Raw genomic sequence first — 18819 nt, 5'->3', positions numbered from 1 at the left:
TGAAAACCAGGTATCGAGCCTTGGTTCAGGAACCAAATCCACATTTATAATATTGTTTCTTATGAGAAAGTTGGTTCCCGGTTACGTTTCGACTTCAGATGGGTTTTCAGGAACCAATTGTGTTGTAAGTCCCTCATGTAGACACAAGAAGGCTGTAGCAGGAGCTTCTAAACTGAGCCGGGAACATCTACAGGCAGCAGCTTCTGCTCCACAATGACCCTGCTGCAGTTGCTCAGCCACGGCTGACTGTGAATTTCAAGCAGGTGAACTGTCCAAAGGGCAAGAGCCCAAAACACACTGCCAAGTAAGGCCCAGATGGGTCTTAGCAGGACAATTCCCCTCTTCTTCCTGACAGAGAAATTGCCAGCCCACATAGTACGACTTTTGACCAGGTGAAGCCCTACCAATGCTGGCACATTTCTGGCACACAATTGCTAGCAAGCAGCCTGTATGGAGTGAGCTTCCATGTAGGCCTCTTTTGAGAAGCCACGAGGCAATGCACCTGTACCAGTGTCCATGGGCCTTTGCTGTCCGAGTTGGAGCTGTAGGATCAACATGGGCTCTACATTTGTTTTACCTGGACAGTAGCCCAGTATCTTCCTTCTCCAAGGCTGTTCTTGTTCCACGGTTATTCATTAAACTGAAACCATGGCCTCTCCACAATAAGGATTTAAAAAAAACAAAAAACCCACATTCCTCCTCCACCCACAAAAGCCGTTAACTTACCCAATTTGTTGGGCCAGTACTGGGCACAGCCAATCTTCTTTACCTGTTTAGAATTGCACAGGTATGTCTGTGAACTCTGGGCTGCCCTCCCAGCAGCCCTGCCACATAACATAGATGCAAGTCAGTGCCAAGGGCAGGGATCAGCAGCTTTTCTGGCTGTTCCACCCAAGCACCATGCCACCAAGTACTTACACCAAGGCAGATGTTCTCATCTGTGGTTAGATTGCATTGTTCATACTGCGTGGGAACCCAGGCACCTGAGACTCCACACCAAGGTCCTGCCTCCACTGAGGAGGGATTTTGAATACAGTTTTGTCATCAGTAAACCAAGCAGAGAGTCAGTTCAGCCCACACAGAAGAGTCCCTTGCAGCCAAGAAGGATGCAGGACTCTCTCACCCCCCAAGCCCTGGCTCCAGCCCCCTGCTGTGAGTAGACAAACCCACAGATGCAGACACAATTGATGGTTAAAAAAATTTTGGGTTTTATTGTTTTGCTAAACAATACTAAAAAATTTTCCATTTTTTTTTTTTTTTAAGGCAGGGCTTGAATTATTTAAATTTTGATCCATTTATTTTAAAACAAAAAACAAAAACAAAACAAAAAGAAAAAAAATAGGTAAAAAGGGAAAGATCATGGCAAAAAAAAGGAAAGAGAAAGAGAGAGAGAGAGAGAGAGGGAGAGACACTGACTTGCTTAGCTGGTCCCCATGCCCACCTACTTAGGGAGGAAGCACGACTCAGGGGCTCCTTCACTGCTTCCCAAAGTCACACTGAGCTTGCCATTAGCCAACAGCCACAGTCGCCCATACAGCACGGGTGTCAATCCAGCTGGCATTTCATTCCATTAGTACCATCTGGGTGTGACACACAATTAAAGTGAGCCAAAGCCACAGCTGAAGACTCCCAGGGTTGGGTAGGAGAGAAGCCACAGCACTCTCTCAACCAGTGGAGCACTGCAGCCTCTCCAAGACCGTCTCCAGAGGCATGTGCAGGCAGGTGGCTCAGTTCATAAGGGCCCTGGAAGTTAGCTAACTTTGCCCGGACGTTGAAGGGCCGAGTGCAAGTCCATTTGGATCGTGCAAACCGTTTAAGGCACACGCCCGAACACTATTCACTCGCATCCTCTGCGCACACCTGTGCAATGCAGGAGAGGATGCCAATGCAGCCCTGGAGCTTCTGGCCTGCAGGGGACAGGGCAGTACTACAATGCAGGGGTCAGAACAGAAACTCCTGGCAGCAGTACCCTGCATCCTTCCTCCTGCCTGTCTCTCTTCCCAAGTCTGGGTACACTTCACAGGAAGAAATGAGAACCCAGGGGGAAGAGAGATCTGGAGCTCAGGGAGGTGCTATCATTTCCTTGACTCTCTTGCTTCCCCACAAACTTCCTGGGTTCAAGTTCTCCCTAGCATCACCTGGAATATCCAGCCATGCTAGGGCCAAACAGAGAGGGAGGTCAATGGGCCTTTTTTTTTTTTTGCCATGATCCCAGTGAAGAGAACTGCTAGAAGCAGAAAAATATTTAAAGAACATTTTAATATATATTCATATATATATTTAAAGATAAGAAAAATAAGACTAATTCAAGCCTTGCCCTGTGCAAACAAAATTAAAACGAGACCGCGCCGGTCACAGAAGGTCCCGATTCAGTTACCGCAGTCAGCTTGTTATTTTTATTTTTAGAAGGGCGCCGTGGGGTGAAATTCTCCTACATTATAGAAGGAAGTGGGAGGAGGGGGGAACGGGAATGATGGACCCCCTTTGTAAAAATAAAAGGGGAAGCAAGGTATTTTTGCAGGGTGACAGAGAGGAAAGAAATTCAAAAATAAAACTAACAAAGTCTGACTGTCCTAGGAGAAAACATGGCGGACAAAAAGAAAGTCTGTTAGTCAAGTAATGGATGATCTTTTAAATTATTCTCTCTTTTGTTTGTTTGTTTTAAAGTCTAAAGTTTGGAATTGGCGAGCTCTCCATTAGAGAGCCCACAGGAAATAAAATATAACCCCTGCCCGCCCCCACCCCGGCCTTCTTTGAAGAAGTCAATCTCATCTTCTGCTGGATCTTGGAAGAACCCCCCAGTGAGTGGTAGGGGCCAGACTCAGGACAACAGGGTGCTTTCCTTCTGTGTTTGCTGTGCTTGTGAACGTTGCATTACCTTTTGGCTTTCCACATCTCTAAAATGTTTCTCAACCTGGACAAGGCAGAAGAGAATGAAGATGAATCAATGGTGTCAGGTTTTAATTCAACAGCATGTTTCATCAGGATGGAGGGACGGGAGAAAGACCAAAATAGTGGCATGTCCTTAGCTGCAGGACAACATTTCTAGTCACCACAGGCTCATGTGAGTGAGCAGAAGGCAAACCTAAGGAGATGGCACTGAGGAAGGTGATCAAAGACACACAGGCTGAATGCCCTTCTGCCAAAGGATGGAGACTTCCAGCTGGCATTTACCACAGGAAGAACTCAGCTGGATGTGCCCTACAAGCCTGGCTAGGCACAGCATTTGCAGGAGGCAGGCTGAGTGGTGTTACACTCAGAATAGGGGGGTGAGACCATGTCTCAGTGCTCTCCAAACAACGAACACTTTGCTAACGTGGAGGATGGGAGCTGGTGATTGTACTGGCACTGGAGTTGACCGACCCTGGAACAGTCTTCCCCGGCTGACAGCTTACTCATATCAATAAGGCAGGGAGATGGAGGTGAATACACAACAGCCATCTCATTGACAGAGTGCACCATTTCTCTTTAGCAGTCCCAAGAAGTGGACAGAGACTCCTGGGGCAGAGCAGGCATGTAGACAAGGTGCTACTTACTATTTTGCGTACATGACTCAGCGCACTTCCCTCTTTGCCTTTACAGTTTTCCACTTGGTATGGAGGAGCAATAACAACTTCTTCCATCACAACTATGTTCTTCTCTTGCCATTTACAGTCTTTAATGCTGAAATGGGCACAAACAGGTCAAGAGTTTTAGTCGCAAAGCCAGTCGCTTGATAAGCATCCATACCCACCCACTACTGCAGAGTACAAACTGCTGCCAGCAAGCCAGGTGGAGTTGGCAGAAGTCAAGCCATTTTACTGGGCTCTTTGTTGCCCACTCTCCCCATCCCATGAGACCTCCCCTTTCGGGGATTCTGATGGGCCTGTCAACTGCTTACTGGCTGCAGAAGACCTGAAATCAGATTGCAGCAATCCAACCCCCCCGCCCCCACCCCTGTTAATTAGGCTTGAAGGCATGGTTTGACCAGCAGCCAGAATGGTACTGATGTTACAGCTGGCACCTCCAGGGAAGGATTACTGGAACTGATGTCTTGATGAAAGAGGCGTCTAGCAGCAAGATGCGTACATCACTCACAACTACTGTGGTAGACTTGGATGCTGCAGTAGGACTTCTCAGTTACAAGTTGCTCCTCAGGCTAGAGAGGTGCAAACCTCTAGGGAACATTCATCACACTCTGATGAGCTTCAGGATCTGACTGACTGCATCAGAAGCAAAAGAACTCTCCCATGTACCCATAACACTAGCTTGTGCCGTGAGGTGGCACAACTGCTAATCCAAATCCTTGACAATGCAGCCAAGTGGCACGATAGCTCACAAGGCTATAGTTTCAGCATGCCAGAAGCCAGGTGACTGTATGAAACAGTACAGTGACAAGATGCTAATCATTTTGCACTAATTAAAGGATGTAAGGAAAGGTGGTGGGGCTACATCCCACGGGGCCATTTCCACCCCAACTCCATCTTAGAGAGCAGCAGTGGGTTAAATCTGTGCAAGCTGAAGTCCAATGGAAAGGGAGAAGCAACAGCTCTGGGAAGAGATGCACTCTGTTTGGCCAGTGGAGTCTGCCACAGCTGAGGTCCCGTGAAAAACAGAGTGCACAAGAGCGATGGGGCAAGTCAACAGCAGAAGACACGGACTTGAGTTAAGCACAGAAAAAAAGAGCCTGGAGCATCAACTGTGACGCTTGCTAGAAGTTGGGACCAACTGCACCAAGGAAGCCAGGAAGAGGAGCGCTTTCCAAGGCTTCTTGAAAGAACCCACTCAGCTGTAGAAGAGGTAGGAACATAGTCACGGAGGCTGCTTTGGAAAAGGGGAGAGAGCAGATACCCCTCCCCCTAAAAAAGCCAAACTTACGTCTTATGTATAGTCTGAAAAAGCTGCTGTCCCTCCAGAGAGACACCAGCACTAATTGCATATGCCTGGCTCAGCTTCTCTTCCTTCTCTGTCCGTGCTTTGTTGGCAAGCTGGAGGGGAGGGAAACAGACGGGCAGCATTAGTGATTTCCAGCCACAACAAAATAAAAATCCCGAGTGGGAGACACATAGCAACAAGGGGTAAGACAATGGGTGGAACATGCTCCACAGCAGAACCTCTTGCCATGAAGAGGGGAACAGTCATAGAAATTACAGCCATTGTATGTAGGGGTGCACTGACAGAGATTTTTTGGGCTGATGCTGATGGCCCATTTTTAGGGAGCCATATCAGCCGATATCAATCCGATTCCGATATGCAGCCAGGCAGCTTGGAAAGCAGTGTCCGGCTGGTAAGTCTAGTATGGGGGAAGGCCTCCACAGTGAGGGAGGGAGCAGGGCTGGGGGCAGGCGCTGCTCAGCTGGGGCAGGGCACAGCACAGAGCCACGAACAGCTCATCCAGGGGGTGCAGGGGTGGCTCCCGCTCTTGCATGCACCCTGGGAGGGCATTGGAGCATGCCCCCAAATTTATACACAGGGTGAGGGCAGGATGCTGCTGTGGGCTGGGGCTGCACCAGACTCTTCCTGGTAGGGGGCTGGGCCAGGCTATGCTCAGGGCAGGCAGCAGTGGCGGCGCTGGAAGAAGGCTACAGCCACCTCAAAATTTGCCATAGCTCCCCATAGCTCTGCTCCCAGCGCCACCACTGCCTGCCCCAGGCACAGCACAACCTGACCCAGCCCCCACCAGGATGAGCCCGACACAGCCCTCAGCCCCAGCCCACAGCTACAACCCTCCTCGTGCACAGATCCGGGAGCACAAGCCCCTCTCAGGGTGTGCGCAGCAGCAGAAGCCACCCCCACCCCCCCACCCCCTGGATGAGCCACCCTGCTCTGGCTGTGCAGCACCTGCTCCAACCCCACTCCCTCTCTCACTGTGGGGGCCTCAAATCTGCCCCCTCCCACCCCCCGCCCCATCCCTTCCCCCACAACAAACTGGTCTCCAAGCTGCCAGGCTGTGCTCCTGGCAGCATGTATGCTGCAGCTGTGCCCATGCACCGGGCATTTATTGGCCACATTAATCAGCCACATCAGACAAAAAAAGCCGATTTCCGATACAGTCAATTCTCCCTATATCGGTGCCAATCTGATATGGGACCTATGTATTGGTGCACCTCTAGCTGCATCTCTCATTGATCTTCCCACATTTGTAGTTCAGAGCAGTTGGAGCATGGCTCCAGCAGAAAGGCCTCAAGGCTATGGCCGTGAAAGCAGCACTGCCTTAGCCTGGAGTTCAGATTGGCACCAAGTGCCTTGGGTTGCATTAGTTCTAGCATGAAGCTACTGCAAGATCTTTTGGGCAAGGATCATACTATGTTATATGGCCATCACGATTAAGCGCTAAAGGGGCATGTGGTGTCCATGAGAACAGAAGGGTTCAGCCCCACTAAATGTAAGTTTTCAAATGGAGATGTGACCGCCCTCTCCTTGAGGTCCTTAAAATATTACTTCTACTATATGTTGTACTGCAGGCAACAGAGCCAATCAACTGCAGGCAAGGGTCTGGAAATACACTTGGGATGCATCTGTATGGGCTTCCCTCCAAACCTCAGGTCCAACACCAATGAAATAAGGCCCCCCACACTCATCCAAAAATCAGCTGTTCCGTTCATGAAGTAGAGTATTTGGGAATAAAGTCATGCATTGCACAATATGACATCCATGCAGGGAAAGTTAGTCCTGAGCAGCTAAATCAGAGGTGGGCAATTATTTTGGCTGGAGGGCTACTTAACAACTTTTACTGAGCTCTTGAGGGCTGCAAGGGTAACCCTGACCTGATTGCCACCTTGGGACTGAAAGTCCCACCCTTAAATCCCTGACCTTTGCCACCAGAAGTCCATCCCCTCACCCCCCCAAAAGTACTCTTTTTTGGATGGGGGTTTGCCATCTTGGAATTGGAAAAAAAACAAATCATACATCTACTATAACATATTTTAATTTTATTTCAAAAATATTTTGTCCCGACTTACATGCATTTGTATAGTGTATATAGAGGTGCAAAGCCCCACTGGTGCAAGCCTCTGCCACCAATGGCAGCAGCAGGCCCTTGAGGTGCTCATAGCCCATGGCAGGCAGAGCCTCCCAGCAGCACACAGCTCTAGTCGAGTCCCAGGGGCTGCACATGGTGGCACGGAGCTGGCATGGAACAGGCTGGCTCCATGCCAGCATATGAGGCTCCCAACACTGCAGGTGGGAGGCATGTACCATCGGGCCAGGCCAGCTCCATGCTTCCACATGGGGCTTCCAGCACTCAAGCAGAAAGCCACACATGGTGGTGCAGAGACCAACTGGCCTGATGGCATGCAACTCCCCCTGGCTCCCGGTCCACACACCATCGGGCCAAGTGGGCTCCATGCCACCACATGTTGCTCCCAGCACTGCAGGCAGGAGCTCCCCTCTCCACTCACCAGCTGTCTTCGCATGCCATCATGCTCAGTGCCTCCACATGAGGCTCCCAGCTGGAGTGCCAGAAGCCCATGGAGGTGGGGACACAGAGCCTGCCCAGTCCAATGGCACATGAGCTCTGAAAGCCCACTTCTCCCACTGGCTTTTTAGAGGGGCAGCTGCAGGCTGGTAATAATTGATTTTTTGGAAGGGCCCCACAGGCCAAAGAGAATGGCCTAGAGGGCTGAATCTGGCCTGTGGGCCATATTTTGCCCACCCCCGTGCTAAATTATAATCTGAATAGTTATGCTGGTCTACTGCCCCTGGGAAGGCAAGGCCTTACTGCTAGCAAAGTGTTTTACAACAAAAGTACACCACATATTTCTTTCAGTTGCTGCTGAACAGAGCTCTGGTCATGAAACAGGTGTTGGCAAGTGTCACCAATACACCTATATCCAACCAGGGCTATTAAGCATTTTATAGAGATAGCTAAGGCCCTCCAACACATACATCATGACACATGACCAAGAGTCAGTCTGCCACAAGATTAGCTTGCCTTTTATAATGGCCATCTGCAACCAGCATTAAAAAAAAAACCCAACTACCACCACGTTCAGAAGTAGCACTATTGGGGTGAGCCCCACAAAACTTGAGGTCAGCAGCTCTGACTAGAGGAGATCATGGCAGGGTGAGAGGCAACTGAGAAGGTGTTCAAACTTTTTATGGAAAAAGCAGATTCAGGCATATTTTAAGAAACAAAGCTGTTCCAATCAGTCACAAGGAAAATCCCTACAACAAAAGGAAGTCCCCTGCCCTCTAAACCTCAAAGGGACAATTAAGAAGAGGGCAAAGGGTTCAGAGGAGGTTTCAGGAGTAGAAACTAGAGAGAGTCCTGAGCTTGATTCCCTTCAACAGGACCAGCACTAGTGATTAACTAGGATGTCTGTAAAGGACCCTATCAATAAACAAACTAGGATCCACCATATCAAAGTGAAAGAAACCCCCACAGATGCATCCATTCTCTGCTGATTGAATGGGTGACAGGGGTAAAGTTACATTTTGACTACACCCTAGTGAACACGGAAACACTCCCATGACAGAACATCACATGAGTGGAGCGACACAGTTAGCCATGCTAGTCTGAAGTTAAGAAAGCGGCAGGGTTGATTTGTACCTTATAGACCAGTAAGTCTCAAATCAGGATGCCACAGCACTGTGGAGTGCCTTGAGATAATTTCAAGGGTGCTGTGAGATGCCACACAACATTAGCACTGTTAGTCATGTTAACATGATTCACAAGACAAAAATAAAAAATTTGACATAGACCCCCATAGTTGTGGTCTTTCTGAGTTCTTTGCAACAGAAAAGACTGCCCTATTTCTCTACAGCCTTGAGCCTAAAAAGGTTGAGAACCACTGTTATAGACTAACTGAAGTGTGTGTATGCATGTATTGTAGCTCAAGCCTTTGTGAGCTGTAACTCACTTCACCAGATGCTGTGAAAGACCATCACATCCAATAGCAATGCTTTCTCAAACATCCCAGCAGACTCTCCCTAGCTAGCTGAAAACAGTAGATTTCATCCAGCCACAGAGGAAGATTCCCTCTCCCTCCCCTCCCCAGTATAAAAATCCCAAACTCCTCATAGTTTTAGGACATAGCTGTAAACTATACTAATAAACGACACATCACTCCACCCAAAAAGAGAAGAAATGCCAGTCAAAAAAACCTCCAGTCTGTTGTGCCTGATTTCTGCTCTTAGCTGAATGAGTTGTGCTGCAACGCTGCTTTGCTTGCTTCTCATGTGCTCCTGAATGTTTCACTGAACAATTGAGAAGTCATACCAGAAGGATAGGAGAAGGAAAAGCCTCTCTCTGGCTCACAAGCAGCCCTTCTGGCAAAAAACAAGCGGCTGCCTGGCTCTGAAGGAGCACTGTCAGGAGATCTCTTTCAAGAACACTTTTGCCAAGAGCTAAATCTCTCTGAAGCCCGATTATAAGACTCACTTCCACATTTTTTCCCTGGTAACTTAACCCAGCATCAGTCACTGAACTAACAACCATCTTTTGCCATGGCTGCTGCTAACACTTTTCCCCAACCAGTAAAAGTGTTTGCGTGCATGGTGGCAGAGGGAGGCAAGGGGAAGGCGCCCTGGCCAGAGAAGTGCTATGTTTAAATACAGCTCTCTACAGAACAGTCTGGTGTACATGGCTCTAGATGACCATGAAAGTTGTTCTGCAACCTCAGATGCCCTGACTTGACAGTGGTAACTAGCAGTGTCTGGCTCATGGAGGGGCTAGACCTGTAACATCCCTCACTGAAGCTGCAAGACTGAGCTGAGAGCAAATGGGCTTTGGGCTCACTGAAGTGCACCTCATGGGGCAGAGCTTTTATTTCACACCAGGAAGCCATCTGTTCCCAGCTTCTTGCCTTTGGAAGGTCTGCTCAGCATTTAGCAGAAGGCTCCCCTGCACTGCAACGGCCCAGGACTTAAACGGGCTCTGTCCGGCTTTGATGCTATTCACTTCTATCAGGCCTCAGCATGCAAATGAACACAGCAGCTGGGTCAGAAAAGTCTTGCCTCATCAGGGGCTTGATGTGCAAAAGCCAGGAGAGAGTCAAGAATGTATTTGTGTGACCAAGGCAAGACTGAGAAGGCCCTGCCCTTAATAGGGAAGGCAGCGAGGAGCAGGAATGGTACAGCCCAGGGCATTGGACACAGACAGTCGGTTACATGCGATGCAGAGAGCATCTCACTAAGAAACTTTGCACGATGAGCCCAGTGACCTTTCTGGGGCCAAAGGAGTGCAAAGCACTGTAAGTCAGAGTAAGCATGACTGCACACCCACAGGCCGTTCCAGGCATCCCCATCACCCATGCATAGCAGTTTATTCCTCCTACCCAGTGGGACCTGGAGCAAGCCAGATGGTTTTAGCACCAAGCCTCAACCACACTGATGTATTCACCCTTAGACAACAAGGCTAAAAACAATGTCAAGTTTCCCTGCAACTCCAGCAGATTCACTAAGCCACGTGCCAAGATCCTAATCTGCAAGTCTTTACTGAGCAAGGCAAGAGCTGAATAGGACATGCTGCACTTGCTCCTTGCTGCTGGCCATGGAAGGAGAGTTAATTGGCCAGGACCATACCCTTTGTTACATGGTTTCCAATCCAAGCCTTCAAAATAGCTGCTTTCCTTTGGCTCTGGCTCCTCCCTCAGATACACTGTGCAGTTCCCCCCCCAACCTCACTAGCAAGCAGCTGAACTTGTTACTTAGTCTGCTAGTAAACTGATGCAAATATGCACCTTGTGCAACAATTCTATGAATGAATGAGTCACTTCCCTTCCCTTCCCTATTCACGCACATATGAATGATACCAATACAGGCAAGGCTAAAAAAAAGGGAGCGACTTCCTACAAGCCCAAGACCCCTTCCTCCCCCACAAGTTCTTAAGTGGCAACATAAACCACTAGGTCTTTGGCCCTAGGCATGAATGACGCATGCCCCTGGAGGCTGGGGGGGCACAGCAAGTGGCAAACTCCCGCAGGCAACCATGGCAGCGTTGGGGGGGCAGGGCAGGCAAGCGCCGACCAGCAGCCAGCAACTACCCGCAGATGCTGCCGGCAGTGTTGGCGGCGGGCAGCGGCAACCGGGGACTGCCTGCAGAGGCCACCAGCAGTGACGGCAGTGGGGGGGGGGGGGGGCGGCAAGCAGCAACTGTCCGCAGGTACCGCCAGCAGCATCAGTGGCACTTTGGCGGTGCACCCCCTGACATCTCAGAGGGTGCACATGCAACCCCTACACATCGCCAATGGCCCTAAGCATCCCATCTCAGAATGGCAGAATGGGGGTATGGCACACAACAGTGCCATCAGCTCATGTACCAAAGCAATTACTAATAAGACTCATTCAGAGCAGGATGACCAATCTGTCGCTAGCATTTCACTGAAGTGACTGATTCCTGGGGCAATCAGATGGCCACAGCCTGTGGCACGGACCATGGAGAGCTAGAGTCAGCAGAAAAGAACTGAGATCTCACTGGAGGCACAAAGGTCATGCAAGGACTGAATACGGGGCTAACAGACATCAGGGGCTAAAAAGCCCCTGTTCTTTGAAGCCACTTCTCAACCCACAGCTTTGGTTTTTTGTGAAGGCACCACCTCTACTAGACCTCCATCCACCCCCTACAGAGAGCATCTCACTGCTCGAGCTTTAGCTGCATCTGGGCAAAATGTACAGCTTGTGACTGGGGTCCACCACATCCCATGCCGGCTGTCAGAACCTGACCTAGAGACAAAACAAATTTACTAGCGAGCCTGGGTAAGCAAATCTTTTCTATTCCCCACTCTTCTCCTCAAACTCCTTTACTGTGCTTCTGAGAGTAAAGGATGCAGTTCTCACTTCAGATCCTTTTCACAACATCTACCTGTGTCCATCACTGCCACCAGAAAGCCACCCAAGTTCAGCCGTGCCTTGAGTGAATCTCTACTTAACTTTAGTTCTCCCATTATCTTTCTATATCCATGCCACAGCTGTCTCAGGGTATAGATAGGGTTCACTAAACCATTTCAAAAGGGGAGTGGGCAGAGAGACTTGCTGCTCAGAAGTCACCCATTATTCTGTCTCTGTACCACGGAGACATTGGTAGAAATGAGCTCAACCGTTGTAATGTCAAACCTGAACAAAAGACATTTAAAGTCACAGCAGAATTTAGCTCTACTTATACTGGTATAGGAGCAGAAAGTTCAAAAGGAACAGCTTTTAACAGTATACTATTATGTCTGTCCACACCCACAGATACAGTAGCAAGAACTTCCCTGAAGCAGCATATGCAGTAGCCTCTGCCTTCTAGCCATCTACCATGGTCAGAAGTGGTCCCTCCTGGTTTTCACCCTGTGCCCTAACAAAAGCCTTTCTCCAGTGTCAGCCTCTTCCTAGAGCACTTTCATTTATACTACAGGTAAGATTTCCTCTCCTCCAGCTGCCTCAGACATGTACCTGCAACACACTTACTTGTTTTCCACACCCTCATATACTCCATTCACACCTTACCATCCCTACTTGAGGCAAATGCTTCTTTGGCCACACTTAAATGGCTCCTCTCTCTGCTTCCAACCTCATACATAAGTCCCCTTGCTCTAACATTAAATTCACTAATCCAGTTAACTATCTCCAGGGACAGCAAATTTTTTGTCTGGGACTGTCAATTACACATACAGCACCCAGCACAGCAGGGTCTCAAGGTGCTACAAATGCCTACTTGTAACCCAACCTATCATAATACATCTCTCCAAACAAGACTGTCTTATGAAGTCTAACTATTTCACTGCCTAGAAGCAAGTTTCCTTCCCTGGCCTTCAAAAGCATAACTCTGTTAAATGTTGCCACTGCCTCAGTAAAGGGAAAGATCCTGGGCTATTATGGAATACAGATGTACCTGCCCACTTGAAATCACTAGTGGAGAGCAATTTAATTTGTTTTGTCTGCACCAACTTCCTACAAACCTTCATGCTGCCACAAAGGCTAGACCCAAGTATTTAGTTATACAAGGTTATGCTAATATGCTTTAAAGTGCAGTACGCAGCCAGCCATTTCTCCAGTAGCCAGCCAGTCTTGTATGCCTGCTGCACCTACCCACAGCATTTCAGTTACAGCAACTGATGCAATTACAAGGTGTAATTACATCTTTACAGCAATTGTGTCATTTGATACCTCTGTCAACATGATAATCCAAGTTTGCGAGGTAAAAATTAGTCTGCACAAGCATGATACTGATGTTTGGGGAGAAAGTCTGTGATACCTAGACACCGCGCCATGATACCTGACAGCGGATGGCTTGTGTACTGAAGGGGTAACGCTTCACTGAGAATGCTAACCAGCGCACAGGACTGCCTGCACTGGAAATTACCACTGCCTGGCCAGAGAAGCCTGAAAAGCCCATCCCTACAGAGAACTCTCCCCTCCAGTCCCTGTAAATTTTGTTAAAGCAACAACCACACCCTTCTCAATGTTCTCCCTCACACGGTGACACACAGCTAAAAGGTACATCAACCCACCACTCCAGTTACCATCTCTGGCACTAGTACACAGTATTTAAAAGCTTTATACTGGAAGGCCAGCACCCACAGAGCTAACTAGTCCTTCCCCTCAGTTCCCACAGCCCAAGTAGCACACGGAAATTGGAGGTCCTGGACATTATCTGACTGCACAGGCTACTTTCTCTTTCAGTTTCTCAGACTGCATTACCAGGAAGCCAGAAGTGGTATTTTCGAGGGGAAATTACATGAAGAACTCTGAGACAATGTGCTATCCCATGGCTTTCCAGGCTTGCACCCTCTCCTGTAGGAATCGCGAGCTGTTAGCCATAGCAGGAACCTTCCGATTCCACAGGAACCAGCTGAAGAAGGAATAAAGAAAACAGAAGTGGGGAAGGAACTGCTCAAAACATTAAGCCTATTCTTGACCATTTCCTTCTACTAGTGTCATTGCCAAAGAGAAACCAAAAGACTGCTCTAGCATATTTTGTCAAATCAGTTCTTGGAGAAGCCACTTCCCAAACACTCATGTGCTTCAGGCAGAGGGGCTGGCAGGCACAGCAGATAACAAGCTAAGTAATGAGTGCACAGCTCTGCAAGGAGATACTTTGCTAACGATGGCACTTTCTTTCCGCTAGAAGTTTAGGCTGAGGTCCTGACGCTCCATGATCACTGCAGAGCCTCTTGCACTTTTATATTAGGCTATGAACATTAGCCCTAGCTGAACTCCAGCTCAGAGGATTGTGATCTGCCTATATTCCCTCTTACTTTTCACTTCCCACTGTGCTGCCAGCACTATGTTACTTTCTAACAGAGATCTTGGGATGCCTGCAAGAGGCAGAGATCTACACAGCTGTAGCTCTGTTAAATTAAAAGCACTGCATGCATATAAGGCATTAAACACTCACCAAGGTTCTGAAATAGGAAGCCTTCATTCACACTTAGTGTTTAACACTCAAAGATGCCAACTCACATTCACTCACCAGCTTGGAAAACAGCTATGTGCACTACAAAAACTCAATGAATTGTGGAGCCAATTACAAGAGAGTAATTCCCCACAGTGGGGCCTCAGAGCTTAAAGCTGACTGTGTAAGGGTCCCAAATTGCAGCTCCAGCAGTTAAAGAGCACAACGCTGGGGCACAATTGAGAATGCTTAGTACAAGAGAGGGTCTCCATAGCAAAAACATGTGGAAAACAACATTACCTTGAGTTTGCACAGTGTAAATAGGACCCAAGAGTGCTTTGTGCACAGCATGAAATGCAAACTACTGTCCAGCACCCCAGGGTAAAGGAAGTGTGGCACTGAGATAAATCTGACCCCATCCACCAGACAAGAATGATGGCCAGCACCAAGAACATAGCTACGCAGAGCCACCAGCAAGCCAAACTACAGACTGCAGTCTGTCTTCCATAGGTTCCCTTATAAACCAAACTAAAGAAATGGAGAACGTATTCCTTTCTCTGGCATTACTCAAACACACATGCTCCAGAATGCATTTCAATAAGCATTTGAACCAGTTAAACAAGGCCAGAAGGTAAACTGGACATTCGCATTTTCATTCACACAACGTAACTTATGAGCTTCGTTGTCTGAGCAAAGTCACCTTGAAAACCCTCCCGTCCTAGACCTCCACTTCAGGCCTGAATAATCACTTAGCAAAAAGATGTCCAGTCTACCCACTAACACAGAAGCATTCTGGTATGACGGAGTGCCATAGGACACACAAGAAGGAACAAAACCAAAACAGAAGATCAGATTTAAGTTCATAACCAAGCCATGTCAACTAAGCATCATTCAAAGGAGGCTATTATAACAGTAGAAAATGCACCCAACTCAAAAGGTAGCAACAGCGTTAGCAGTCACTGGAGCAGTCGCCCCTTCCTGTGAATCAATAAATTCAAAAATGCAATAGAGAAAAGGTTCTTACCTTGCTAACATTGAGTGAAGCTAGAGGAGGAGGGGTTTCCGTGCGGTCATTAATTATTTCCACTTCTGAAACATACTGTAAGTTTACAAGCAGGATATCTGCATGGTTGGGCTTTCCACTGGAAGAAGGACATTCTGGAGAAAAAAACATTAAGGAAAACAAACGCAGGCAGAGGTATTTAACATGTCTAAAAAGAGCACTGGCAAGGAGCGCTATTGAGCTATTTAGGAAATAAATCAGTAGAAGCATCAGGTTTTTTAGCAAATAACCATCCAACCTCCTATCCAATCCTGTGCACAGTCAACAGTAAGAGTCAGAAACAGTGCTGGCAACAGGTACTGAAGCTCAGTTGCTACTACCATTCTTTTTCTTTCTTTTTTTTTTTTTTTTTTGGGGGGGGGGGGGGGGGGAGGGCACGGGACTATAACAGACAGGAATTGTTTTTCCTAACAAGTTATAATTACAACACAATCTGGGACACTGTACAGTTTTGAGGAGAGACCTTAGTCCAGTCTAGTCACGGAAGTTTAGACATACTCCTGTCATGTTTTCCTGTGAGTAGGGAAAGCCCAGCCTCCATCACAAAGCATCAGTCAGCGCAGGCTTGCCTACATGGGGAAGTTGGCCAGAATAGCTACTGTGCTTTATTAAGCATTTCCCCTTGCTTATTCCAGAACACCTTTCCCCATGTAAACAATGCCTAGGCCAAGAATTGACTAAGGGAACGCTGCAGGTATACAGATGCTACCTGCGCACAAGCTGCTCCGCTAACACTAGTCGAGCATATAAGAATCACTTCATGGCAAACTCTGAAGGCCCAAGGAAGAGGCCATCCCATTCAATGCAGCTAGCATAACAAACCCTAAATGCGTTTGCAGCAGTTTGGTATTGCCAGCATGACAAGAAAGTGTAAATCAGAAAACAGTTTACCACCCCCAGAAAAACCTTTATAGAACTGACATTAATTCCTGCGCAATCTGTTCTTGATGAAGAGGAATAGTTAGTCCTCCACTCCTTCATCTGTCTGCTAGAGTAAGCAGGAAACGCATCTAGGCTACAGAGATGTTAGGCTTGCTAGTGTGAAGAGACTGCATGCATTAAGCATATGGGTCTGGTACAACAGTTCTCTCCTCCTGGAAGGAGACGTTTTGAGGCCAGGCTTTCCCCCCTCCCATGCACCGCCAAGACGCACAGCACCGTACAAAACAGGGACTCAGGAGTCAGCCTGCTGGACCAAACGAACGCTGGTATGAGAAGCTCACCTGCCAAAACTCTCCAACAGAGAGACACCTGGGGGTGGGAAATGGGGACAAACCTAGGGAAGCACCTCGCAGGCCAGTGCCCCACGTACACAGCACATCCCCTTTCCTCTAAAGGACCAGAGCCTAACCCATAACCCCTACCAGTAGCCGGACCCAGCTGCTCTCCCCAGGGAGCTGCGGAGCTGGCCCCTTGTGAGCCCTGCCCAGCACTCAGCCTCGCTCCCCTTCACCCAGAAAGGCCGTCCCACGACCAGCGCAGAGCCCGTCCCCCACTGCTCCCCGGCTCGAGCGCGGCTGGGCCCTGGCGAGCAGCACCCAGGCAGGGCAGGGGGCACGTGTGCCCGTGGGCAGGGGGAGAGAGGGTTGCTCCGGGCCCACGGGTGGCGCCCTCGCCAGAGCCCCCCGCAGCCGGGAGCCGCCCGGGCAGGGCCCACAGCCGAGTAGCCCCTGCTCCCGGAAGCCTCCTTGCCCCGCTGGGCCGCGCTCCCCCCACCCCACCGGGCCCCCCGCCGGCCCCGCGGCAAAGGCAGCCCCAGCCCGGCGCGGCCCTGCCCGGGCCCCGGCGCGGCGCGGCGCGGCAGGATACTGAGCGCAAGCATCTTGCTGGGGTAGTCGAAGGCCACGACCTCGCCCTGCAGCCGCTGCTCCTGGCACGTGCGGCAGGACACCTGGCTGCCCACACTGAAGTACTCGCCCGGGGCCGCCATCTTGTCTGGGCCCAGCGCGGCGGCCGGGCTCGGCTCGCGCGGCTCAGCCACCAGCAGCCACAGGGAGCCCCACGCCAGGCGCGGCGGGGCGGGGCCAGGCGGCGCGCCGCTGCGTCACCGCGCCGCGCCGCGCCGGCGCGTCATCACGCACGGGGGCGGGGCCGACCGTGGAGCATGGGGCGCTGCGGGCAAGGGCGGGGCGGAAGCGGGCGGGATGTGGCTGGGGGCGGGGCCAGGGGCGGGGCCGGGAGCGGAGCCGCTCGTGCCTAGAGACAGCGTGACCTTGGGGGGGCGAGAGGAGAGGCTGCGCTGGAGAGGATGGGGATGGTGCCCCTCCCTGCAGCACGGGGAGAGCCAGGACCCGGGCATCGCAGCCACCGCAGCGGGTGTTAGTTGCCAACCTCTCGCACAAGGGCTCTTCGCCCCCACCTCCCGTTTAGAAGGAAAACCGTGGGGCACAAAGGCCCGGGGGGCAGGCAGCCCCTGGGGAAGCAGAGCAGCGCCCTGGTCCCAAAGGCCGGACGCAGAAGGGAAGGCGCCGCTCGCACCTTGAGCGGAGGAACCCACCCGCATGCTGCTGCTCTGCTGAAAGCGCCTCGCAGTGACCCCTATAACATCCCCTTGAGTTGCCCGTGAAGTGCCGAGAAAGGGCTTCGTTTCCCTGTGGGAGGCAGCAGCTGAGAGGGTGTTTGGTCCTGCTGATGAAAGGCAGGCGAACTGCAGAGGGAGGGCTTTAGTGCTTCTCGAGATGCAAGGCTGGGGAGGGAAGGTACCAGTGCCCAAAAGAGGGGAGGAAGCCACTTTACTTCCATTAAAGATATCAGAAAGGTCAAGTGTGGCCTTCCCCTCTGTGCTGGGAGGCTGCCGGGATGAAGGGAATGGAACCTGTTGGGCGTGGGGTTGGGCCTGGATTCCCTAGCGGTCACCTCTGCACCCGTCGGGGAGCCGTGGTGGTAGAGATCATCCTTGAAACCAGGGATTGCCAATGACCAGCTATTTGCTTCAATCTACCCCTGTTCGGGGCAGTACAAGGCAGCCCCCAGTTGGCCCAGCTGTAAATGGGCATGTGGTTGGTCAGGCATGTGGGCAGTCAAAGGAAAACACTGATACTGGCATCATCACTCCCTAGGGCAGCAGAAACAGCTAGGACAATGAGCTGTTAGGCGTGGGCCTGATATGTAGGGCTTTTTTTTTCCTAATAGAAGTATTGAACTGCAGGACTTCTTTTCCTGAAATGGCATCACGAGGCATCAGATTTCATTTCTTTGTCATTTCTAGAGAACTGGTTATTCACAATTTTCTAGGATCGATAAGAACATTTCTAAGACAAAGGATAAGTGGGTGAGGGGAACTTTTTTTGGGGGGGGGAAGGAGTTGAGATTCAAATCCTCAAAACTTATAAAAAGCAAACAGTGGAGTAAAGCTACTTCTCCCCTGCTGACAGGTCTTCCTTTACCGGCAACTTTTCCCTGAGGATGCTGAACGCTGCACATATTAGGAACAGTACAGACATGCATCTGATGGGATGTT

General features: G+C 50.0%; 1 protein-coding gene across 1 annotated transcript; it reads right to left on the bottom strand.

The window, feature by feature from the left end:
* Positions 1-1184: 1184 nt before the first annotated feature.
* Positions 1185-17389, bottom strand: LSM12 (LSM12 homolog). The gene is made up of 5 exons (XM_059726884.1): positions 17169-17389; positions 15321-15454; positions 4858-4967; positions 3537-3663; positions 1185-2914 (listed from the first exon to the last, which is right to left on the bottom strand). The coding sequence occupies exons 1-5, from the start codon at positions 17287-17289 to the stop codon at positions 2822-2824; spliced, it is 585 nt and encodes a 194-aa protein (XP_059582867.1). The 5' UTR covers positions 17290-17389; the 3' UTR covers positions 1185-2821.
* Positions 17390-18819: the final 1430 nt, after the last annotated feature.

Source organism: Alligator mississippiensis, chromosome 4 (assembly GCF_030867095.1).
Source record: "Alligator mississippiensis isolate rAllMis1 chromosome 4, rAllMis1, whole genome shotgun sequence".
NCBI lineage: Eukaryota > Metazoa > Chordata > Crocodylia > Alligatoridae > Alligator > Alligator mississippiensis.
The sequence above is the reverse complement of the archived record's forward strand: the minus strand, read 5'-3'. Positions and strand labels throughout refer to the sequence as shown.